This window comes from Peromyscus maniculatus, chromosome 8 (assembly GCF_049852395.1).
Source record: "Peromyscus maniculatus bairdii isolate BWxNUB_F1_BW_parent chromosome 8, HU_Pman_BW_mat_3.1, whole genome shotgun sequence".
In the NCBI taxonomy this organism is placed as follows: domain Eukaryota; kingdom Metazoa; phylum Chordata; class Mammalia; order Rodentia; family Cricetidae; genus Peromyscus; species Peromyscus maniculatus.
The window spans coordinates 65,918,286-65,939,959 of record NC_134859.1 but is presented as its reverse complement, the minus strand read 5'-3'; the positions used below and the strand labels follow the sequence as shown (position 1 = coordinate 65,939,959).

The 21,674-nt window shown below is 41.7% G+C and overlaps 1 protein-coding gene across 1 annotated transcript in view; it reads left to right on the top strand.

Annotated features, from left to right (window-relative positions):
- The first annotated feature begins 5,991 nt into the window (after positions 1-5,991).
- Utp6 (UTP6 small subunit processome component) overlaps positions 5,992-21,674 on the top strand; it is a 32,813-nt gene continuing 17,130 nt past the window's right edge. The window contains exons 1-7 of the mRNA XM_006977501.4: positions 5,992-6,233; positions 7,431-7,515; positions 9,577-9,618; positions 10,173-10,265; positions 11,522-11,569; positions 12,275-12,338; positions 13,778-13,896. Coding sequence (XP_006977563.1) covers positions 6,142-6,233; positions 7,431-7,515; positions 9,577-9,618; positions 10,173-10,265; positions 11,522-11,569; positions 12,275-12,338; positions 13,778-13,896 — 543 coding nt within the window. The 5' untranslated portion in view covers positions 5,992-6,141. The remainder of the gene's footprint in view (positions 6,234-7,430; positions 7,516-9,576; positions 9,619-10,172; positions 10,266-11,521; positions 11,570-12,274; positions 12,339-13,777; positions 13,897-21,674) is intronic.

Sequence of the window (21,674 nt, the reverse complement as noted above, 5' to 3'; positions counted from 1 at the left end):
AGTTTGAGGATAAGCTAGGCAATACTGCCAGACCCTGTCTCAACATAAAATAAAATAACCTCAGTTGGGGACTGTGGAAATGGCTCAGTAGGTAAAAGACTTGTCCTGAAACCATGAACATACAAACCTTAGGGGCAGCGTTTGATTCTCAGAACCCACGTAAAAGCTGGGTGGATTTGGTGGCCCAGTAGTAATCCCACATCTGGAGGCACTGACTGGAAATCTTCAAAGCAAACTCCAGATTCAGCAGGAAACCCTGCCTCATGTATAAGGTGGAGAGTGATGGAGGAAGACTCCCTGTGTCAACCTCGGCTTACACACACACACACACACACACACACACACACAGTACTTGCATACTCACATACACACCCAGATACAAACATGTATATACTACACATATACATTTGAAAAATACAAAAATTCAATTGGATAGCAATGATAAGCAATGTCATTTGAAATCATAGTCCTGGGTAAAATCTCCCAGCAAGCAGCAGCTCTTTATATAAATATACCTAATTATTAAAAAAAAAAAAGTGGTGGTAAGCCAGATGGCACACACCTTTAATCCCAGCACTTGGGAGGCAGAGGAAGTTGGATCTCCGTGAGTTTGAGGCTGGTCTGGCCTACAGAGTGAGTTCTAGGACAGCCAGGGTTACACAGAGAAACCGTCTTGAAAAACCAAACCAAACCAAACCAAACAAGAAAAAAACAGGGGTGGTGTGTTGTTTTATGGTTTGGTTTTTTGAGACAGGGTTTCTTTGTGTAACCCTGGCTTTCTGGAACTTCCTCTGTAGATCAGGCTGGCCTCAAACTTCCAGAGATTCACCTGCCTCTGCCTCTTGAGTGCTGGGATTAAAGACATAAACCATACTGCCCAGACATTTTGGTTTTTAGAAACATGGTTTCTCTGTGTAGCCTTGGCTGTCCTGGAACTCACTCTGTAAAAAGCAAGTTTAATTTTGAATTTTAATAAAAAATTTTTTTTTATGAAGTAAGCTTGCCAAATAGATAGTGAGCCTTCCAGACATAAAAAAAAAAAAAAGTATATATTTGTTTAATGAGGTATAAAATAGCATGACACTGTTGGGAAATTATTAGAAAGCTGACATTTTTGGGGCAGGGCCACATTATTTTAGTGTACACACACACACACACACACACACACACACACACACTAACACACACACTAACACACACACTTCACAAACTTCTTTGCATCAATGTTTTCCGACTGAGCCTGTGGTATTGAGGCTAACCAGACCAGGTCTAATTGGGAAGCAGAATGAGATGAAGGCAAAAAAATTTTCCTTGCACTTGTAAATTGTGACTGGGATTAGATGGTACTATTAAGTTCAGAGAAATGGAAACTACTGCTCAAGTTCTTTCAATCATAAAAATCAAATATGATATTCACTTCCAGTTTTTTTTCCTTTGAATGTGTTGTCCATAAAACATTTTAAAGGCTAGAACTTAATTTTGACTGTAGTTGGGAAAATTGGAAAAAATAGTAGTTGTAGCTAATCAGGCACGACTTTAGTAGGATGCATTTGCACACAGACAATTGTCAGGTCTAGAAGCCAGTCATTTTGGAACAAGATTTTGGAAAAATGTCAGTTTCAATAGTCAGGTTGTTTGCCCAGGCTGCCATATTCTTGTTCTTCCTTTTCTCATCTGCTCCTCCTTCTTTTATTTATTATTTTTGAGTTTACAACATCCAGTAACTTAAACTACAGGAAAAAGACACAAAACTCATTTTTTTTCCAGTTAAAAGAAACCCTTTCCATTTACTCGTGTTTTGAACTACAGTAGCCTAAAAAAAGTGGCGATTTCATTAGAAAAAAAAAAAATCGTTAAGAAGGAGAGTCTACTAGAATGTCACGTTGTCACTCTGTGCTCCTGCAGTTAAAAACCATGTCATTATTTCCATTCTGCCCACCTCCTCATTGCGAGGGCTTATTAGCTGGGTTGTAAAAACTTGCTCCCGTTGAAGTCTGGCAAGCTGACAAGGCTGGGTGCCAGAAGTAATTTACTATCCCATGCAGTTTGTAGAGCAAAAGGAGCTATAAATAATAGAAAAAGAAATGAAAAGTTACTGGTTCCAAAGATTTTAGTGCATGTAACGCACGTCACCCCAAACTCGGATGCCTTTGCCTGTCTACAGTGCTAGAGTGCATGGAAGGTTTGGAGAATGCAGATGCTCCACGCTCCACTCAAGCCCAGGGCTCTGAAGTCCTCCGGCATCAAAGACCCATCTGTGTCTGTCCCTTCTGCCTGACTTTGAAGTCTCAGGGCCCTCTGTGTGGGAGAGACAGACAGGGGGACTTTGAACGACGTAGGGGGATGGGATTCCAGGTGCTTTGCCTCTCATTGTGTTTGGAATTAGGTATTTTCCTTTATCAAATAATAATGGGGTGGGGGCAGCATTTCTTTCTCCGCTATTTTGAGCCCCTGAGCTCTCTATGAACTCTGCCTTCAGATATACAATGTGATCACTCCAAGGAAAAGTTCAAGTTTGCTTTAAAATTTGCATTCAAGTGCATTAAAGGCAAGAATAGACATTTTAGCTTCTGGTTAGTGTTCCTCTGGTAGGCTCCTTAGAAGATTGTCTCAGGACCTTAGCTGAGGGCTGTCTGCTGTTTTCCAGACTGGCTCATCAGCACCAAAATGGAGACCAATTGTTCCTTGAAGGCCATGGGTGATCAGAATACATCTTTCTGGCTGATATCACTGTTTCTTGGTAATCGGGGTGGGGGTGTAGATCGTGAAAATTTCGACTAAAATAACCATTGGACTTGGGTAAAGTGTTTGCCATGCAAACATGAGGACCTGCCTGAGTTTGAATCCCCAGAAACCAGAGTCCCCAGAAGTCATCCAAAGCACCCAGTTCTACAGAAGTGGGGACAGGAGAAGCCCTGAAAACTCAGGAGCCCCTGAACTCCTGGTTCAGGCGTCAATAAAAAGAGTTCCTGTCTTGAGAAGGTGGAAGGCAGGGACTAACATCTGAAGCTGTCCTGTGGCTCCACATACTCATACACATAAGCACACATCAGACACACAAAAGATTAAAGCCGGCAAAACAACCGCTTAAAAAGCCAAGCACACGGGGCTGGAGAGACGGCTCAGTGGTTAAGAGAACTTTCTGCTCTTGAAGAGGATTTGCCACACGGCAACTCATCTGTAACTCTAGTTCTAGAGTTCACCTTCTTCCGACTTCCTTGGGCAGCAGACACATAAGTGGTGCACATGTACAGATATATGTAAAAATTCATATACATAAAATAAAACGCATTAAAAAAAAAGCCAAGGCAGGCATCTCCATGACGGGTAAGGTGACCTGCTGACGTCCCACACAATCTAAGTCAGAAGCTCATTTTTTAGTAAAAGGGCCCTGACCCCCATTTTGGGTAACTGTTGCCTTGCTTGCTGACCTTGACCTTGATGTCCTCCCTATGCTAATTCCCTACCGGTTTCCACCCTCCTGAATGCTTAAGGGAAGTCCTTGGCTGTGTACCTTGAATAATGGGCGTTAACAGCTTAGATGCAAGATTGTAAAACATTGGTAGGAAACTTCTGCCCTCTGGGGTTCTCCCATTGTGCTGTAAGCCTGTATTCAAGACCTCCTCCATCCTTCAATAAACGGCATTTGGGAAAAAAAAAAAAAAAGAAAAAAGCCAGGTTCAGTGGCACAGGCCCAGCACTTGGGAGATAGAGGCAGGAGGATTAGGAATTCAAGGTCATTTTGGCTGTAATAGCAAGTTTGAGGCCAGACTGAGCTACATGAAATAGAATGCAAAATTCATGTAAATGTTTTACATGCTTTAGAGAAGAAGGTTGATAATTTTTTTCTTTTCTTTTTTTGGAGGAGGGGTGTTCTGGGGATTGAACTCAGGACCTTCTGCACTCTAACTCTATCCCACTGAACTAATGTTCCAGCCCTTAGCAGGTGCTTTCAGTCCTTTTAGGTTGATATTCAAAATAATGATAATAATAATAATAATAATAATAGAGTTGTGTGTGATGGCACATGCTTTTAATCCAAGCACTGGGGAGGCAGAGGCAGATAAACCTCTGAGTTTGAGGTCAGCTTGGTCTACAGAGAGTTCCAGGACAGCTAGGGCTGATCCTGTTTCAAAACCAAAAACCAAAACCAAACCAAACCAAAACAAAACAAAAAAACAAACCCCAAACAAATAAGAGGCCACCTGTCTCTGCCTCCCATGTACTGGGATTAAAGGTGTATGCCACCAGGGTTGGCCAAATAAATAAAAAAAATATTTATGTGATATGATTAGGAGGACCAACATAAAGGTTTAAAGCAGTGCACATAGCACTCTGGGCACATAGTGAGACAGCTCTTATTATGAGATGCAGAAGCGAAAAGAAGATTTTTGCCATTTTTATTATAATGATTCTTAGGGACAAGATAATTAGAATAGCTAAATTTCAAAACGAGAAAGAGCATAGTTGATTTAAGAACTGTCGTTAGCTCGTTAAGGTCTTTGTCAAATTTGCCTCAAAAGGAAGGATTACAATCTGCGAGAGCTCGTTGGCTTCCCTGTACTTAAAGTTTGTAAATGCCTTGCACATTTATTTGCTGATCTGTTAATTACAAGGGAGGCATTTCTCTAGTCTTCAGTGTTGGGGGACTCCCTGTCCATACTGAACTTGCTATTCTCGGTCATTCTGGCTATTGACCAGTCCTACTTTACTATCACAAAGAAATCGCATCTTTGATTTACACATGTGAATTCCTACCATTCTCAGATCTTAGCCCTGAAAGGGTTGAGGAATGTTGAAGCCCACATCAACCTCTGTGTCTGTTCTGAGGCCAGTGGGGCAAGATGTGAAACGCAAAGAAAAGGAAGGCAGAGGACTGGGTGGAACTGGGTAATTGCTAAGTCTATTCCCTTCATAAATCACATAGGGGATCAAGGCAATGATGTGAGTGTTGTAATAACAGGTCTAACAAGAATCCCTGCTTTGGCTTTTTATCTTCTCCCAGGACTTAAAGAGAACTGAACCACGGAGGTTTTTTTTTTTAAGGTGTAGTAATTATACCAGCAATATTGCTTCCCATGTGAGTTACAGGATGGTTCTCTTAGAAATGTTAATTTGCTTGGGCAATGCTGTAAGGAAGATCTAAGTAAATACTGATTTATTTCACTGACTTTCAAACTTTTCACTATCAAAATCCTGTTTTCTAAAACAAATGAGACTCTGATATCTACCCGAACCCAGTATTTTGAAATATTTTATCTATGTAAATCAGGATATTTATTTTTAATTTAAAATCGTGTGTGTATGTGTGTGTGTGTGTGTATGTGTGTGTATATGTGTGTGTATATGTTGTGTATATGTGTGTGTGTATGTGTGTGTGTGTGATGTGTGTGTATGTGTGTATGTGTGTGTGTGTGTGTGTGTGTGTGTGTGTGTGTGTGTGGTGTGCCATAGGGCGAATGTGGAGATCAGATGACAACTTGCAGGAATCTGTCCTCGACTTCCACTGAACTCAGGTGGTCAGGCTTGGTGGCATGATGGCCCTAACTATTTAAATAAGAAAACACTTCTCACCATTTTCAAACGAACCTCCCATGCAGAGGCTTCAATTGGCACGTGAAATTCCAAGTGACCAAGCTGCTTTCCAGAAGCTCGCAGAATGCTAAGGCCAGTGGTCAGTCTTAGAGCCATATCGAATTTGCATATTTAACAATATCATCTTCAATTACATATTTTAGTTTTTAGGTTCTCGGTGATGGGAAGTGAGGACCTGGGATAGGAGAATGATAAAAACAGACGACATCCAGTTGAAAGCGTACTTCGGGCTCTTTCAGGTAATCCCCGAGGGGCTTTTTCCGGTCTCCGTGGCGCGAGGGTTTGGCCCCGCCTCCAGCCCCGCCCAACCCCGCCCACTCAGGAGCTATGGTCCAGACCGGAAGGGGTTCCCGCTGCAATTCTCCAGTCAACCACAGGGAGGCGACAGCGGCTTCAATAGTGAGGAGGACGTACCCAATGGCGGAAGCGGAAAAGGCGGGACCTAGAAAGCACGTTCAGTCAGTCAGTAAGAGTGATCCTGAAGGCTGAGAGGTGGGTACTTCGTACGCGTGTTGGCCGCCCGGCGGCTTGTGAAGTCCCAGCCTCATGGCGGAGATAATTCAGGAACGCATAGAAGATCGAATCCCGGAGTTGGAACAGCTGGAGCGCATCGGACTCTTCAGTCGCGCGGAAATTAAGTGAGAGGGTCAGGGAAGAGGAAGGACTGGGGCGGGCTGAGGGATGCTGGAGGCGTGGGGGGACTTCTCCGAGTTTGTTTTTTCCTAACATGCTAAAATAGGAAAAAGCCCATTGTCGGGATTTGATGACGGTCAGCATTCAGTCTTAACCCATTGCAAGGCGATCTGTCTGTCAGTCTGTCTGACAGTCATTCAGTGGTCAGGGTCTTGGGGCCATAGAGGTGATAGAGCCAGGATTCCAGCCCATCAAGGACCTACTGGGCAATGGGAATGGCGGGAGAATTCAAATAGACTTTAAAAAAATTGGTTGTAGTTTAAAAGCTTGGGGTATACAACCTTAGAGATTCAAGTACAGCGCCATGGAAGTCCAGGCTGGATGGATAGAACTTCCTAACTAAGCTTGTAGATTGGAGACCATTTAACTCGTTTCATAGACTTATTTAGAGCTTTGCCACAGCACCTGGCATATAGCTGACATTCGGTAATTTGTTAGAAATCAATTGCTTTCAATGATTCGCTGTGACAATTCACTTTACAATGACTCCGGATGAATTACAGTAATGTGAGTATAGCCTCGTCCATTCTTAAGTATTACTGAGTATATTCTGTATTCACTTTTCCTAAAACACATGTATAGTCACTCCTTAGCTAAGGATGGGCTGTCTTCTCCCCTAAGTGTTTTGTAGAAAAGCTTTTTAGATATAGTTTAGGTTTTTCAGAATTCACATACTGAAAATATAGACATCAAGATTTTAGCATAGAGATTTGGTTATCATAAAAACCTAAGCATTGAGGGTTGAGGCTGCAGCTAAGAGTTCTTGCTTAGCATGCACAAGGGCCTGGGTTTGATTCTGGGGAATGCAAAAAAAAAAAATTGACAAGCCCCCAAGGCACCTAAATTTGGAGGAGAAATCTATGTTAATAATATATATAAGTAATAAAGTGTTGGCATTATTTACTTTGCTGGTGGAAATGGCAGTGATCCTGGCAACTGAGGTGATTTTTCCCGAAAGTTTAAAGATACATCTGGATGTTCTTAACAGCACAGAGGTAACTGTGTAAGAGAATAAGTGGAAGATACTTGTATTCAGGAACTAGATGTTTTGTTAAATGTGTATTTTCAGTATATCCAGAATAAAAATCTTAAGTTCAAATTTAACTTTTCAAATGTTACAGTTTAATTGGCTTCCTTTGCAGGGCTATCATCAAGAAAGCTTCTGATCTGGAATACAAAATACAGCGGAGGAGCCTTCTCAAGGAAGACTTTATCAATTATGTTCAAGTGAGTGATTCATAGCTTTTTAGTACCTTCAGAAAATTTAACTCAGGGGGCCTTGAGAGAGGTTCAGTGGTTAAGAGCACTGGCTGCTCTTCCAGAGGACCTGGGTTCAATTCCAAGCACTCACATGGCAGCTCACACCTGTCTGTAACTCCACTTCCAGGGACCTGACTCCCTCACACAGAAATACATGCAGGCAAAACACCAATGCACATTACGAACAAACAAACAAAAAAGCTCAAGATTTTAACTCAGACAATGATGAACTTAACAGTAGTTTTCTACAGAATTCCGGGATTCTGTGATTGTGCATACATTTTTATTAGGATCAGAGGTAATTGTGTGGAGTGCATTACCTCCTAAGGCTTAGTCCTTGTCAAGCTGACCTCTCCTCCTGTTGGGTCAGTAGGTCAGAGACATCATTGTGTATCAGGATTTTAGCAAGAAATTTGCCTTTTTAGGAGTGGGCAAGATAGAGGAGTGAGAATCTGACAGTAGCAGATGATGGGAAGTCTGTACAGTGCTTGGCTAGCACTGTCAGCTTGCAAAAGAGGCAAGCTCCAAGATTCTTCCATCTTCCAAATGGACAAGGAGCTGTGGGAAAATTAGACATATGGGATGCATTGTCACGGGAGGGAGAACAGCTACTATGTAAGGACTCGGAATCAGAAAGACAAAAACATTTTTTTTGTATGGGTATATCATGTAGTGTGCAGTGTCTATAGAGGCCCTGGCTGTCCTGGAACTTACTCTGTAGACCAGACTGGCCTGGAACTCACAGAGATCCACCTGCCTCTGTCCCCTGAGTGCCGGGATTAAAGGCACGTATCACCACCACCCAGCAATATCTCATGTTCTTGAGCATTAGGATAAAGCATGTGTCATGGGGCTAGAGAGATGGCTCAGTTGTTAAGAGCACTGACTGCTTATCCAGAGGACACAGGTTTGGTTTCCAGCCACATGGTGACTCACAACTGTCTGTAACTGTAGTCCTGGGGGATCTAATGCCTTTTTCTGGCCTCTGGGGATCCTTAGTGTACATTGTACACAGATCTATTTGAATAAAACACCCATACACGTAAAAACAACAAAACAAATGCATGTGTCACCATGTCTGGTGGGGGCTGTTATTGGAGCTGGGGCAGTAGCTCAGTTGGTAGAGTGCTTGCCTAGTGTGTACAGAACTCTGGGTTCAATCCCTGGCACTGTGTAAGCCTGGATGTGGTGGCTAAAGTTACATGTGTATTCCTAGCACCCTTGTAATCCTAGCACTTGGAGGCAGGAGAATCATATGTTCATTCGTGGTCATTCTTGGTTACATAGTAAGCTCCAAGCCAGCTTGGGCTACATGAAGCACTATCTCAAAATACTAGAAAAGAAAATATAAAAGAAAAAAGCAATTCTGCTTTCACTTCCCAAATTCTGAGATTATAGATGTGCATTACTGTACCTGGAGGTGTGGGGCGCTTGTGCATGTCAGGCTAGTCTTTTTTTATAGATAGAGTCTCACGATGTAGCCCTGGCTGGCTGGCCTGGAAGTCCCTATGTAGACCTATGTAGACCAGGCTTGAACTTACAGAGATCCTCCTGTCTGCTTCTGGAGTGCTGAGATTAGTGGCGAATGCTGCAACACTGACTGGCAAGGGTTGTGTGCCTCGTGACCGACTCTCCTAGCACCTTGAACTCATGACCCTCCTCCAGTCTTAGCCTCTGAGGTATAGACGTGTGTTACAATGTTTGACTTAGATTTTTTTTTTTGTTGTTGTTTAGACTGATAATGGGAACATGCTGTTAAATTTAAGTCAGGAAGTTGGGTTAATTGATATTATAGATCTTACAGGTCTCATGCTTATAAGTAATGTGCTGTCTTTGAATCTTGCCTACAAACCTGTCGTTACTATATATATTTGTAAGTTTTATGGAGGTGAGTTTTTAGTGAATTCTAGAGATTTATAAATTCTATTGATAAATTATCTTTTATTTCATGTTCTTAATTTTTTATTAACATCCTGTATTTAAAAGATTATAGTTTTCACGCTTCTCTTTGTATTTCCTCCCACATAGTATGAAATTAATCTTTTGGAGCTGATCCAGAGAAGAAGAGCAGTAAGTTGATGTTTAATTTTTTTTTTTTTTTTTTTTTGTTTTTTGAGAGAGGGTTTCCCTGTGTAGTTTTGGTGCCTGTCCTGGATCTCGCTCTGTAGACCAGGTTGGCCTCAAACTCACAGAGATCCGCCTGGCTCTGCCTACCGAGTTCTGGGATTAAAGCTGTGCACCATCACCACCTGGTGATGTTTAATTTTTTTTTTTAATTTATTTATTTTTATTTTATGTACATTGGTGTTTTGTCATGGATATTGGGTCCTCTGGAACTGGAATTACAGACAGTTGTGAGCTGCCATGTGCGTACTAGGAATTGAACTCGGGTCCTCTGGAAGAGCAGTCAGTGCTCTTCAGCCCTGATGTTTAATTTTTTTAAGTTGGTTTTTCTGTTGTGGAGGCACTGATTGTTGATAACCTATGCTGTGCCCAAAGTGGATACTTGCAGTTGGCCGTTTTTTGTTTTTTTTTTTTGTCAGTACTGAGTGTGAGTACGTGAGAATGCTATTTTGGATAAATGTGATTAACTGAGGCTTCCTTTTTGTTTTCGTTCCTTTTAGAGAATTAAATATTCATTTAAGAAGGATGAGATTGAATATTCTATTGTACATCGGGTACAGGGTGTCTTCGGTCGTGCTTCAGCAAAGTGGAAAGTAAGTGATGATTGCATATTTGAAGAGACGTGAAGATACACAGTATGCGTATTATGAGTTAGATGTTTGGCTACTCAAATGCCATGTTCTCTCTGTTCCTCTCTAGTTCTCAATATTTATTTGCATGATGGTGCCATTGCTTGAAACAGGTTTTGAGCCACATAAACCATTAAGAGAGTTCATCTTATCATTTTGTTGTTATTCTGTGAGGATGACACTGAACACTATATTTAATACATTATTAGGGATTAGAAAATCAAAAGGGTCAGGTGGTGGTGGTGGTGGTGGTGGTGGTGGTGGTGGTGGTGGTGGTGATGGTGGTGATGATGATGATGATGATGATGATGATGCACGCCTTTAATCCCAGCACTCGGCAGGTGGATCTCTGAGTTTGAGGCCAGCCTGGTCTACAGAGTGAGTTCCAGGACGGCTGAGAAACCTTTTCTTAAAAAAAAAAAAAAAAAGAAAGAAAGAAAGAAAGAAAGAAAGAAAGAAAGAAAGAAAGAAAGAAAGAAAGGACAATCAAAAGAGAGCTGGGCATGGTGGTGCACACTTTTGGGTGTTTTGGGTTTTTTGCTTTTTGTTTTTCGAGACAGGATTTCTCTGTGTAGTTTTTTTTGCCTATCCTGGAACTCGCTCTATAGCCCAGGCTGGCCTCAAACTCACAGAGATCCACCTGGCTCTGCCTCCCAAGTGCTGGGATTAAAGGTGTGTACCACCACCGCCTGGCTAGGGTATTGTATTTGTGAAAAAGAAGGTCTGTCTAGCTTGGGATACATGAAACACTATCAGAGAGAAGACAGTAAAGAAAATCACCAGGGAGATGGATGATGGCTTGGAGATGGGTGGTACCTCAATGAAGTTGATTTTCAGATTTTGATGTGTATATATATCTACAATACATCATATGTGCATCACACACACACACACACACACACACACACACACACACACACACCGCGAGTATGTATGAGAATGTAAAGTTTGTGTTTCTTTACATGGTTTGAGAAGTTTTAGAATTTTACTGGACAAATTAGATAAGTGTAGATTTTGTCTTGGAACATGGTAGGTAGGTAGGAGTGGAGAGTTAGATTGAATTCTCATGTTTAAGAGGTCCAAGGCTTCAGTGAGGAAGACGCTCATAGATGAAGAACGTGTGGCACATTGGATCTTTTGAAATTCGCCTCTTTCCCCTAATTGAACTAATACAATGTAAAGATCAAATTCAAGTTTCTTATCCTGTGCTTTTCTTGCAGGATGATGTTCAGCTTTGGCTATCCTATATAGTTTTTTGTAAGAAATGGGTAAGTAAAGCCACGTGTAGCTGCTTCTTCCCTTTCTACAATTTGCCTCTTAAGCTTCATTCAGGAGGTTTAAGCTTAACAGTTGGAGAAAGAACCCAGGGAAACAGGAGCTGAGCCTCAGTCTCACAGTTGTGTATCTGACCGTGTAAATGATTCTAAGTCAGTTGAAAAGAAAATCATTTTTATACATATTTGTTCAGTTAAGAAAAAAAATTAGAGCCAGGCGGTGGTAGTGCACACCTTTAATCCTAGCACTCAGGAGGCAGAGGCAAGTGAATCTCTGAGTTTGAGGCCAGCCTGGTCTACAAAGTTAGTTCCAGGAAAGCCAGAGCTGCTACACAGAGAAACCCTGTCTCGAAAACCAAAAAACCAAATCAAAACAAAACAAAAATTAGTGCTAGAAAGTTGTGTTTAGTGGTTCAGGTATAAAAAGCATGAGTGTGTTTTTATTTGTTATGTCTCAAGCAGTAGCAAATCTTTTCCATTGAGTGTGTGCATGCGTGTTATGTAGCCCTAGCTGGCCCGGCTGATTTTCAACTCACAGTGATCCATCTGCCTCTGCTTCCCGGGCTCTGAGTTTAAGGTGTGAGCCACCATACCTGGCCTTACATTGGATTTATAGTTAGTAAGATATATATATTGCTAACAGATGAGTAGCAGTGATTTCTCTGTGCAGGAAGTAGAGTGTTTTCTTCTCTTTTACAGGGTACCAAAGCTCAGCTTAGCAAGATATTCTCTGCCATGCTTGCCATTCACTCAAACAAACCAGGTATATCAAAATCTTCAACAGTTCTTTTTCTACATTTTATTCAAACTCAGGCTATTTTGGAATTTACTGTGTTTGATGAACCTGGGAAATTGTTGGTCGGGCTTGAGCTTAGACAGTTGCTGCGTCTTAGTTTATCCCGCTTGCTTTGTCTGTCTTGTTGCCGGGCCAGCTGTTGCAGTTGTGGACAGGAGGATGGTGTATCTTTTTAGCTGATAGTTCCGTGGGACACATTTTATTTGGAGGCAGTAGATTCTGAGCAATTCGAAAAGTTAGAAGGACAAAAAATTAACATAGATTTATAAGGTTGGCTGGCACAAAGTGTGTACTCATTCCCCCCCTCCCCCAAGACAAGGTTTCTTTTTGTAGCCCTAGCTGTCCTGGAACTCACTCTGTAGACCAGGCTGGCCTTGAACTCACAGAGATCCACCTGCCTCTGCCTCCTGTGCTGGGTTTAAAGGCGTGTGCCACCACTGCCTAGCCTGTACTAGGGTTTTATAAGAGAAACATTCTCGTGTGAGTGGTGAGTAAGGGGCATCCTCTTGTCTAGCAGAGGTGCTCTAGTAATTGTTCTCACGGTATTAGGTTCAACCAAAGATTTATATGACACAAGACTCAAGTGATCTTAGCAATTTGCAGGACTAAAAGTCAGTGTGATTCCTAAGTTGAGGTTTCTGGAGGGACTACATGAGTGGGAAGGGGAACTACTTTGGTAACCTGTGGGTGCAGGAGGTTCTGGAAAGATCCATGCCCAATTTTAGGAGTCACATGCTCAAGAGTGCTAAAAGCAATGGCTTGCCACCATTTGTGACTCCAAGGAAGTCCAGATGTGATTACCAACCAGGGGTCACTTTTACTAAAAGCAGTCTTGCTTTTTGCAGAGTTGGTGGCCAAACCCAGGGACTTTGTGCATTATAGGCAATGTTCTCTTGCCGAGCTGTTCCCCAGCCCTCTATCTAATTAAAACTTTTAGGAGGCAGAGCCAGGTGGATCTCTGTGAGTTCGAGGCCAGCCTGGTCTACAAGAGCGAGATCCAGTATAGGCACCAAAACTACACAGAGAAACCCTGTCTCGAAAAACCAAAAAAAAAAAAAAAAGTACATCATTTCTTTATTTCGTGTATGTGTGAGCCATATGTGTATGTGTGTGGGCATGTATATGCCTTGGCACATTATGTAAAGTTTAGGGGAAAATTTGTGGGAACTAGTTCTTTTCCTCCACTATGTGGGTCCTGGAGATCCAACTCAGGTCATTAGATTGATGACAAGCACCTTTGCTGATGAACTAGCTTGCCAGCCCTTTCTCTAGCTTTAGATAGAGTCGCTAAATTTAGTATTAGAAACTCCCTTTTCCTTTGGTAAGATTAATAACTCATTAAGTATTAAAAGTAAAGGATTGATTAATTTACAGAAATGAAGTCTGATTTTTCTTTCTTTCTATAGCTTTGTGGATTATGGCAGCCAAGTGGGAAATGGAAGATCGCTTGTCTTCAGAAAGCGCCAGACAGTTATTTCTTCGGGCTCTACGATTTCATCCTGAGTGTCCAAAACTCTATCAAGAAGTGAGTATTTGGGCACATAGGATAAGAGAGCGATATCTCTGTGATACTTAGAATGAGAGAGATATCTCTATGACACAGAATGAGAGAGACATCTCTGTGACACTTAGAATGAGAGAGACATCTCTATGACACTTAGAGAGGGAGATATCTGTGACACTTAGAATGAGAGACATCTCTGTGATACATAGAGAGCAAATACTGCTTAAAATGTAATTATTTCTCCTCTGCTTCTGTTTCCTTTTTTTTTTTCTTCATGGTAATTGTGTTTTGTGAAAATCTTGTTGCTACTTTAAAAAAAATAATTTACTTTTATTTTATAGGTATTGGTGTTCTGCCTGCATGTATGTCTGTGTAAGAGAGATCTTGGAATTACAGACAGTTGTTAGCTGCCATGTGGGTGCTGGGAATTGAACCCGGGTCCTCTGGCAGAACAGCATGTGCTCTTAACCACTGAGCCTTCTCTGCAGCATGAGCCCCTGCACCCTGCAGTTACTTTTTTATTATCCTGACAAAATACCATGACCAAAGGAATTTATAAAAGAAAACATTTAGTTTAGGGATTCATGGTTCCAGAGGGTTAAAGTCCATGACCATCATTTCAGGGAGCATGGCAACAGGCAGGCATGCATGGTGCTGGAGCAGTATCTGAGAGTTTACATCTGATCTACAAGTGTGGTGCAGAGAGAGAGCTAGTTGGATGTATGCTTTAGAAACCTCAAAGCCCACCCACCTGTGGGGCGTTTACCCACCAACCCCACAGCTCCCCAGAGTTTTCTTGAGTGTGAGCAGCAGGACATTTAGATGGAAGGATTTATTGCGGAGAATCTTGCGGAGATAAACAGATAGAAAATAAAGGATAGCCTCGAGAGGGCCTGGAACCTATTCCAATGGGTCCCCACTGTTTCTGCCCCAGGATATTTATAGAGATGCCAAGACACCTGCACTCAGGCCCGTGGTCCTAATCATCCTCTATGCGGACCTGCTGGGTAAAGTTATGAGGAACCCGAAAACGGGCCCCCACAGGGCCCCCTTTCTTAATATATAAAAAAATAACTCATTATTAATGGCTTACAGCAATCTCCATAGCTGTTACACCTCCCAGTATGGGAGTAGAGGATGATAAAGATGGCATTTCTCTTTTGAATTAGTTCCAAGGAGACTACAGCAGTCTTAGCTGCCTCAAGCCCTTTCTAAACCAAAAACTTTTTTTTTTTAAAAGATTTATTTATTTATGATGTTTACAGTATTCTATTTGCATGTATTCCTGCATGTCAGGAGAGGGCACCAGATCTCATTACAGATGGTTGTGAGTCACCATGTGGTTGCTGGGAATTGAACTCAGGACCTCTGGAAGAACAGTCAGTGCTCTTAACTTCTGAGCCATCTCTCCAGCTCCTAAACCAAAAACTCTTAAGGCAACTACAAACTTAAAGAATCTCTTAGCTTCATCATTACCATTAACAGGTTAACATAAATATTGCTATACATAGTCACAATTCTCCCAATCTTACAACACAAAGCAAACTCTTAACAGAACCATTTGAATTAGCATATATGGTGCTATATATAGTTAACAATTTTCTCCATCTTACAACTTTAACTCTTTTTTTTCCCAAGTTACATACACACACGTACAGTTAAAGCTTGCTTACATTTACACATAGAGTTAAATCCAAGTCACATACATGTCCACATACACACACACATATATATCTCCATTTTTTTCCCCTTTTATTTTATTTTACACTACCATTCAGTTCTACTTATCAGCCACAGGTTCCCCTGTTCTCCCCCCCTCCCACCCCTTCCCCTTACCCCCAGCCCACTTCCCATTCCCACCTCCTCCAGGGCAAAGCCTCCCCTGAGGACTGCGATCAACCTGGTAGACTCAGTCCAGCAACTTTAACTCTTAATCATTTGAATTTTCTTGCTAACAGAACATAGGAAAAACTTCTATGTATTCACGTCAAACTTAAATATTTCCTTAACTCCACAAAACCAGGGTGCATTAATATCAATAGGTTAAACATAATTTCTGCAAACATAATTCAACTTCATAACTACTCCTTTTCTTTATAATTTTTTAAACAAGGTCCCAAGGCTAGTTAGAAAACCTAAACTTTTCTGTTTAAACAGTTCCATTTGTAACACAAAATCAGTTCCATAAGTAATTCCATTTTACATAAACAGTTCCATAAAACAATTCATGAATCACCAGTTAATAAAGAATATGTCCATACACAAAATTGCATCTTTAGTCTAGGTAGAAACAATAAATTTCTTCATTTAAACAGTTCCATTTTAAACCCAATTCCAGAAAACAGTTTCTAGGTCATTACTATAAGTAAACTCAAAATTGTCCCATTGCAATGAAATCTATTGTTCAGTTCATTAAGTCCTCAAATTCAAATGATAAATTCTGGTACTAGCCTTCCAAATATGAAGAAATCCATAACCAAAATCTTTTTGTAGTTTTATCTCATTTTAAGTTCAAAAAGTTCAAACAAGTAAATTCTGGTATCAGGCTTTCACTTCCAAATATGAAAAGACATTTTACAACCAAAACTTTTTTCAGTTAACAATTTTTGTTCAAACAAGCGTCTCTGAACTTTTATTCTCAAGCCAGAGACCTTTTTAGGTACAGTAGTATTCTAAATTGCACCGTTTTTGATGTTAGCTCAGGTTTTTCTGTGTTGCGTCGATTTTCTATGGATCTCAGCTGCGTATGCCTTGTGCTGGTTCTGGTGTCCGCCATTCTTAGCAGCTTCTGGAGCTTTTTAAACCATTCAGACTGCCACTTGGGATAATGCTCAGCCATTGCATTACTCCTCAGTAAAGGACCAGGAAGATTGAAGTGAGCTCTAATATGGCCCACAAAGATGGCAGATTTCTTTTGTGGAATAGTGTCTTGAATTTATTGAAACATTTTGACTTGATTGTTGTTAGTTCCAATATTTTCACCAAAACTGTTACTATTCAAAGGAGTCAAGAACATAGATGTTCTTTCATGAAACAGATCCTTCATTATCTTACTTTGAGAAAAAGCATTTTCAGGATTTAGTATTTTCACTTCATTAGCTTTAAACTCCTGATGTTATTAAGCAGCTATAATATTTAGCACTGATTTTTTTATAAGGAACTTTCAGGTGAAGCAACTCTTTTGTAAGACAGCTTGATTTTCTGAAGTTTGTTTCCCTTCATATAGAAATGACTATAAAGCAGTCATTTCTTTTTCTTTTCTTTTTTTCTTTTTTTTTTTTTTTTTGTTTTTTGAGACAGGGTTTCTCTGTGTAGCTTTGCACCTTTCCTGGAACTCACTTGGTAGCCCAGGCTGGCCTCGAACTCACAGAGATCCGCCTGCCTCTGCCTCCCGAGTGCTGGGATTAAAGGCATGCGCCACCACCGCCCGGCTAAGCAGTCATTTCTTTTTGAATGCCTGTTTCCTTGTCTCCTTATTAGATTTGTAAGGGCAGTTTGTTCAAAAGGCAAAGAACTTTTTTAATTTCAACATAAGTTTCTTCATATCTAAGACAACATTCAGTGTATAAACTGCTTTCCCTTGTTTTAAGGATTTTAAAGTGGCTTGTTTGCTCTTATAGGTAGCTTTTTGTCATCCAACTATCGTAAAAAACTTTGCACAGCTATTAGGGTAAATAAGGCATTTTACTAACCACCCCCCACCCCCAAACCGAGAAGCACCTAGTTCCGTATCCTTTCAATTTTTTTATTGGAACGGACACTTAAACTCTTAGACGATTTTCCTCCTTATTCTTTTAAAAGCTGTATTTTGTTTGCCATGAACGTATTTTCAAGCTGACAAAAGTGTTTCAGGGCAATGTCACCATCTTTAGCAGAAAAACTACCTTTCCCAGAATGCATTTCCCTTATATCAGTCCCTTATTGCAAGTTAGCTTTTGGGCTTCATTTCCCAAAGTTCTTTTCGGGTCTGAGAGTCAACTGGTTCTTTTACCAGACTTGCTTACAAATTCTTGCCCGGGAGGTTTGAACAAAGTTTTTTGCTTTCGCAACGGGAGATTTGAACAAGCATTTTACATTTTCAGCTATGGCACATTGGGAGATTCCTATTCTCTCCTCAGCTGGCTTTAACAGGTGTCTCTCCTTCATTTGACACTGCCCCCCCCAATCAGAACTGCACCTGCTTCCTTAGCGCACATTGAGGTGGGCAATTTCTGATAGCAACTTTCCTCGGGGCTTGTGTTTGCCTTTGCCAGTCAGCAAAAAAACAAACAAACAAATATTTACAACAGCTTTTCCATAGCTCCTTCAGAGATTTTCTCCCACTGATTTATCTCATTTTGTTTGTTCCTTTCCCCCCAGATGCAGAACTTCAGATATCTCAGGCTGCTCTGTTCCTCTGCTAGCTGCCTTTGGAGGTACAGGGCTTTTTTCCCCCAATCTGCCTCAAACTCTTAGCAGCTTTCACAGGTCATGCATTTTCTGGGGAGGAATCTGTCCCCTCTGTTTCTTCAGAGTCTTTCTCCCTGACAGTATCCAGTTTGGTCTCAGTTTATCCCCTCTACCCCAGAAAGTTTCTAACACTACAGTGGCAGCTTTTTTGCTTCTGAAGGTAGGGGCTTTAGTCCGTTTCTGTTTTTCAGGGTCTGAGGTTTGTGTTCATAAATCAAACTTAGCAAGGGAGGTTTTTGCCATTTCTAACCTCCCATTAGGACAGGTGTTTTGCCTCATTAGGCCTTCACCTGGCCCAGCCCCCCAGTGGGTTGTGTTTGCTTGTCTGGGTGCTCAAGGACAGAGCTTATGTCAGAGGCAATCACCCCTTAGGGCTGCACTCCATCTCACCGGGTAAGAGGTGCTTTCTCTGACAGAAAAGAAAGCTTTACTCCTGGATAGTTCTGTTCTGCCCTGGTTGGGCTCTTTCCCCAGACAGCGTTCTGACTCAGCAGCACAATTGCTTCAGACACAGTTCAGCTTTACTGTTTCCCAGAAAGGTCCTTACTCTGATAGGAAAGCTTTTCTCAGATTTCTTTTTGAAGTTGTGGACCTATCAACCCGGTGTGAAACCTCAGTAAACCCTCCCCCCACTCTATCCCCTACAGACAAAGAGAAGCTTAAGCCAGGATTCCTAAATTTAGATAAGAACTTAGACCCTTTTTTCCCAGGTGGCGGTATCAGCTACAGGGACTTGAAAAAACACAGTCAGGATATTCGACCAAAAGACTAAAAAAGGGAGGTGGGTTGTGGAAAATGAATTATATGGTCTGTGCCTTTAAGAACTAGCCTTACGGCCAGGCGGTGGTGGCACACACCTTTAATCCCAGCACTTGGGAGGTAGAACCAGGCGGATCTCTGAGAGTTCAAGGCCAGCCTGGGCTACCAAGTGAGTTCAAGGAAAGGCGCAAAGCTACACACAGAAACCCTGTCTCGGAAAAAAAAAAAAAAAAAAGAACTAGCCTCACAAAGAAAGGGGAGCGCTCCTTCCAACCTCCCTGTGAGAAAATTAGAAAGAGCCTCCCTGCCGAGGCTTGTAAACTTAGAATACACCTTGCTTTTGCATTCTGTACCTAAAGTCTCTGCTGGCTTCTTTGGGGGATGTGATCTGGGCATAACACAGGCCAGTTTGGGCTATAGAGATCCTGTCTCAAAACCAAATGGGATGGGAATCTGGTGGCACACGCCTTTAATCTCAGCACTGGAGATAAAAGACCCAGACAGTTTCCCCAGAAACCCAAAAGAGCTGAGGAAAGAGATATCTTAAAAATGAGTCAGTTCCCCCTTCTTGCAGAGGGTAAAGACAGGTGTTTTCAAAAAGAACAAAGTCAGGATGTCTGGTGGTAACCGATTAACCACGAGATGCCCTTCTCCGGAGATAACATGACCAGACCCCGGAGATGAGTTGCAAAACTCCTGACAGGGCAAACAGATAAGGTAAAATAAGACAAAGTCCAGGCCCGGGAAAAACTGGACCAATCAAGGATGGACCCGTACTAACCCCCTCCCCTCTAAGAAATTTGTAGGTTTTGCCTATAAAAACTAACTTCCCCAAGAAAGAGTAACTCCTCCCTGCCTCACTGCGCTGAGGTCAGTGAATGCTTGAGATGAGTTCCCTGTTTCGCAACTTGTAACAAAGATAAACCTTGCTTTTGCATTCTGGTATGCTCGTCCTTGGTGGTCTCTCTGGGGGCCACGATCTGGGCACAACACCAGGACTTGTAGGAAAGCAGGCAACTGTGCCATTCCCACCGGCTTTAGCTTTGTTTGTTCATTAGCAATCTTCCCCTGGGTCCTGCACCTTCCTGCCTCAGCTCTGTGCTCCAGGAAGTTCACAACTGCAGGAACCCTAGTATCCCCGAAATGCACTCCAACTCAGAGACGCTGGCCAGTCACCTCTGGGTTTTTGGTCAGGAGTGAGGATTCAATGCTAACAGAGTTTGCATTGCTTTAGGGGATCTTTGCATTAGGACGATTAGGAGCACCATTTCATTCTGAAACGCTCACTCAAAACCTTTGCTGCCTCAGCTCGGCTGTAACTGAAAAGCTTGGCTTTTTTGCTTTTCTCAGGTAAAGTTTCCTGCCCTTTTGGGCTTTCTATAGCTCTTTACCCGCACTCTCCCAAGTGTTTCCCTCAGGGTACTCTGACCCACTGCATTGCAGGGAGGATTTTTAAAGCTTGAAAGAGAACTTAGAGAGGTTTTGCTGCCTTAAGAGGTTTGTTGTTTTCCCTTAGAGCTAATCACAGGTGGTCCCCATACTAATATCTTCAGGTGATTCTAATTTGTCCTTCTGAGAGTTCTGAAAGACTCTAGTTTTTAAGTTTTTTAAGAGCTTTTGAGAAAGATTAAAGCTTCTTAGAGAGATCCCCCCCCCCCCCAAATTTTCCAAGAAAAGCTTTTTAGTTTAAGAGAAAGATTTTTTTCCCCCCAAGAGAGAAAGACCAACTTTTCCCAAAACTTCTGAACTTTAAACTTTTTGGCTTTTTATACCTCCATTTTTGCCTCAGGGAGAAAACACTTTCTCCTGCTGCTTGGACTTAGCATTTCAACTGTCCCCAGGACAAAAGCTTCCATAGGAAACTTTTTCTTCCCCATAAAGCTCAGAGAAGAGCTTTTTTACTTCTTGTAAAGCCCAAAGAAAGATTTTTTCCCCCCAGTTTGCATTCATAGCCCCCAAAGTTAGAAAATTGAAGAGTTTTTCTGTCTAGTTGCCTTAAATTTTTTTCTACACAACCTTACACTTCTGGGCTGGAGAGATGGCTCAGAGGTTAAGAGCACCGACTGCTCTTCCAGAGGTCCCGAGTTCAATTCCCAGCAACCACATGGTGGCTCACAACCATCTGTAATGAGATCTGGCATCCCTCTTCTGTATACTAAATTAATAAATAAATCTTTAAAAAAAAAAATCTTACACTTCTAAGTTTTCCTACACTATATTACTACCCTATACCTTACTTATTTTTCACAGATAGAAATTGAGAAAGGTATAGAAGATAGAGATTTTTTTTTTTTTCGAGACAGGGTTTCTCTGTGTAGCTTTGCGCCTTTCCTGGGACTCACTTGGTAGCCCAGGCTGGCCTCGAACTCACAGAGATCCACCTGGCTCTGCCTCCCGAGTGCTGGGATTAAAGGTGTGCGCCACCACCGCCCGGCGAAGGTGGAAAATTTTGACAGAAGAGAATTGCACTGCAGCATCGGACATCCTTCCAGTCCAATATGGAATATTATATATTCCATAATACTGGCATGCCTTTCCACTGGCAGGGCTGACTCAGCACTTTCACTAAAAACTCTGTAATGAAACTATTA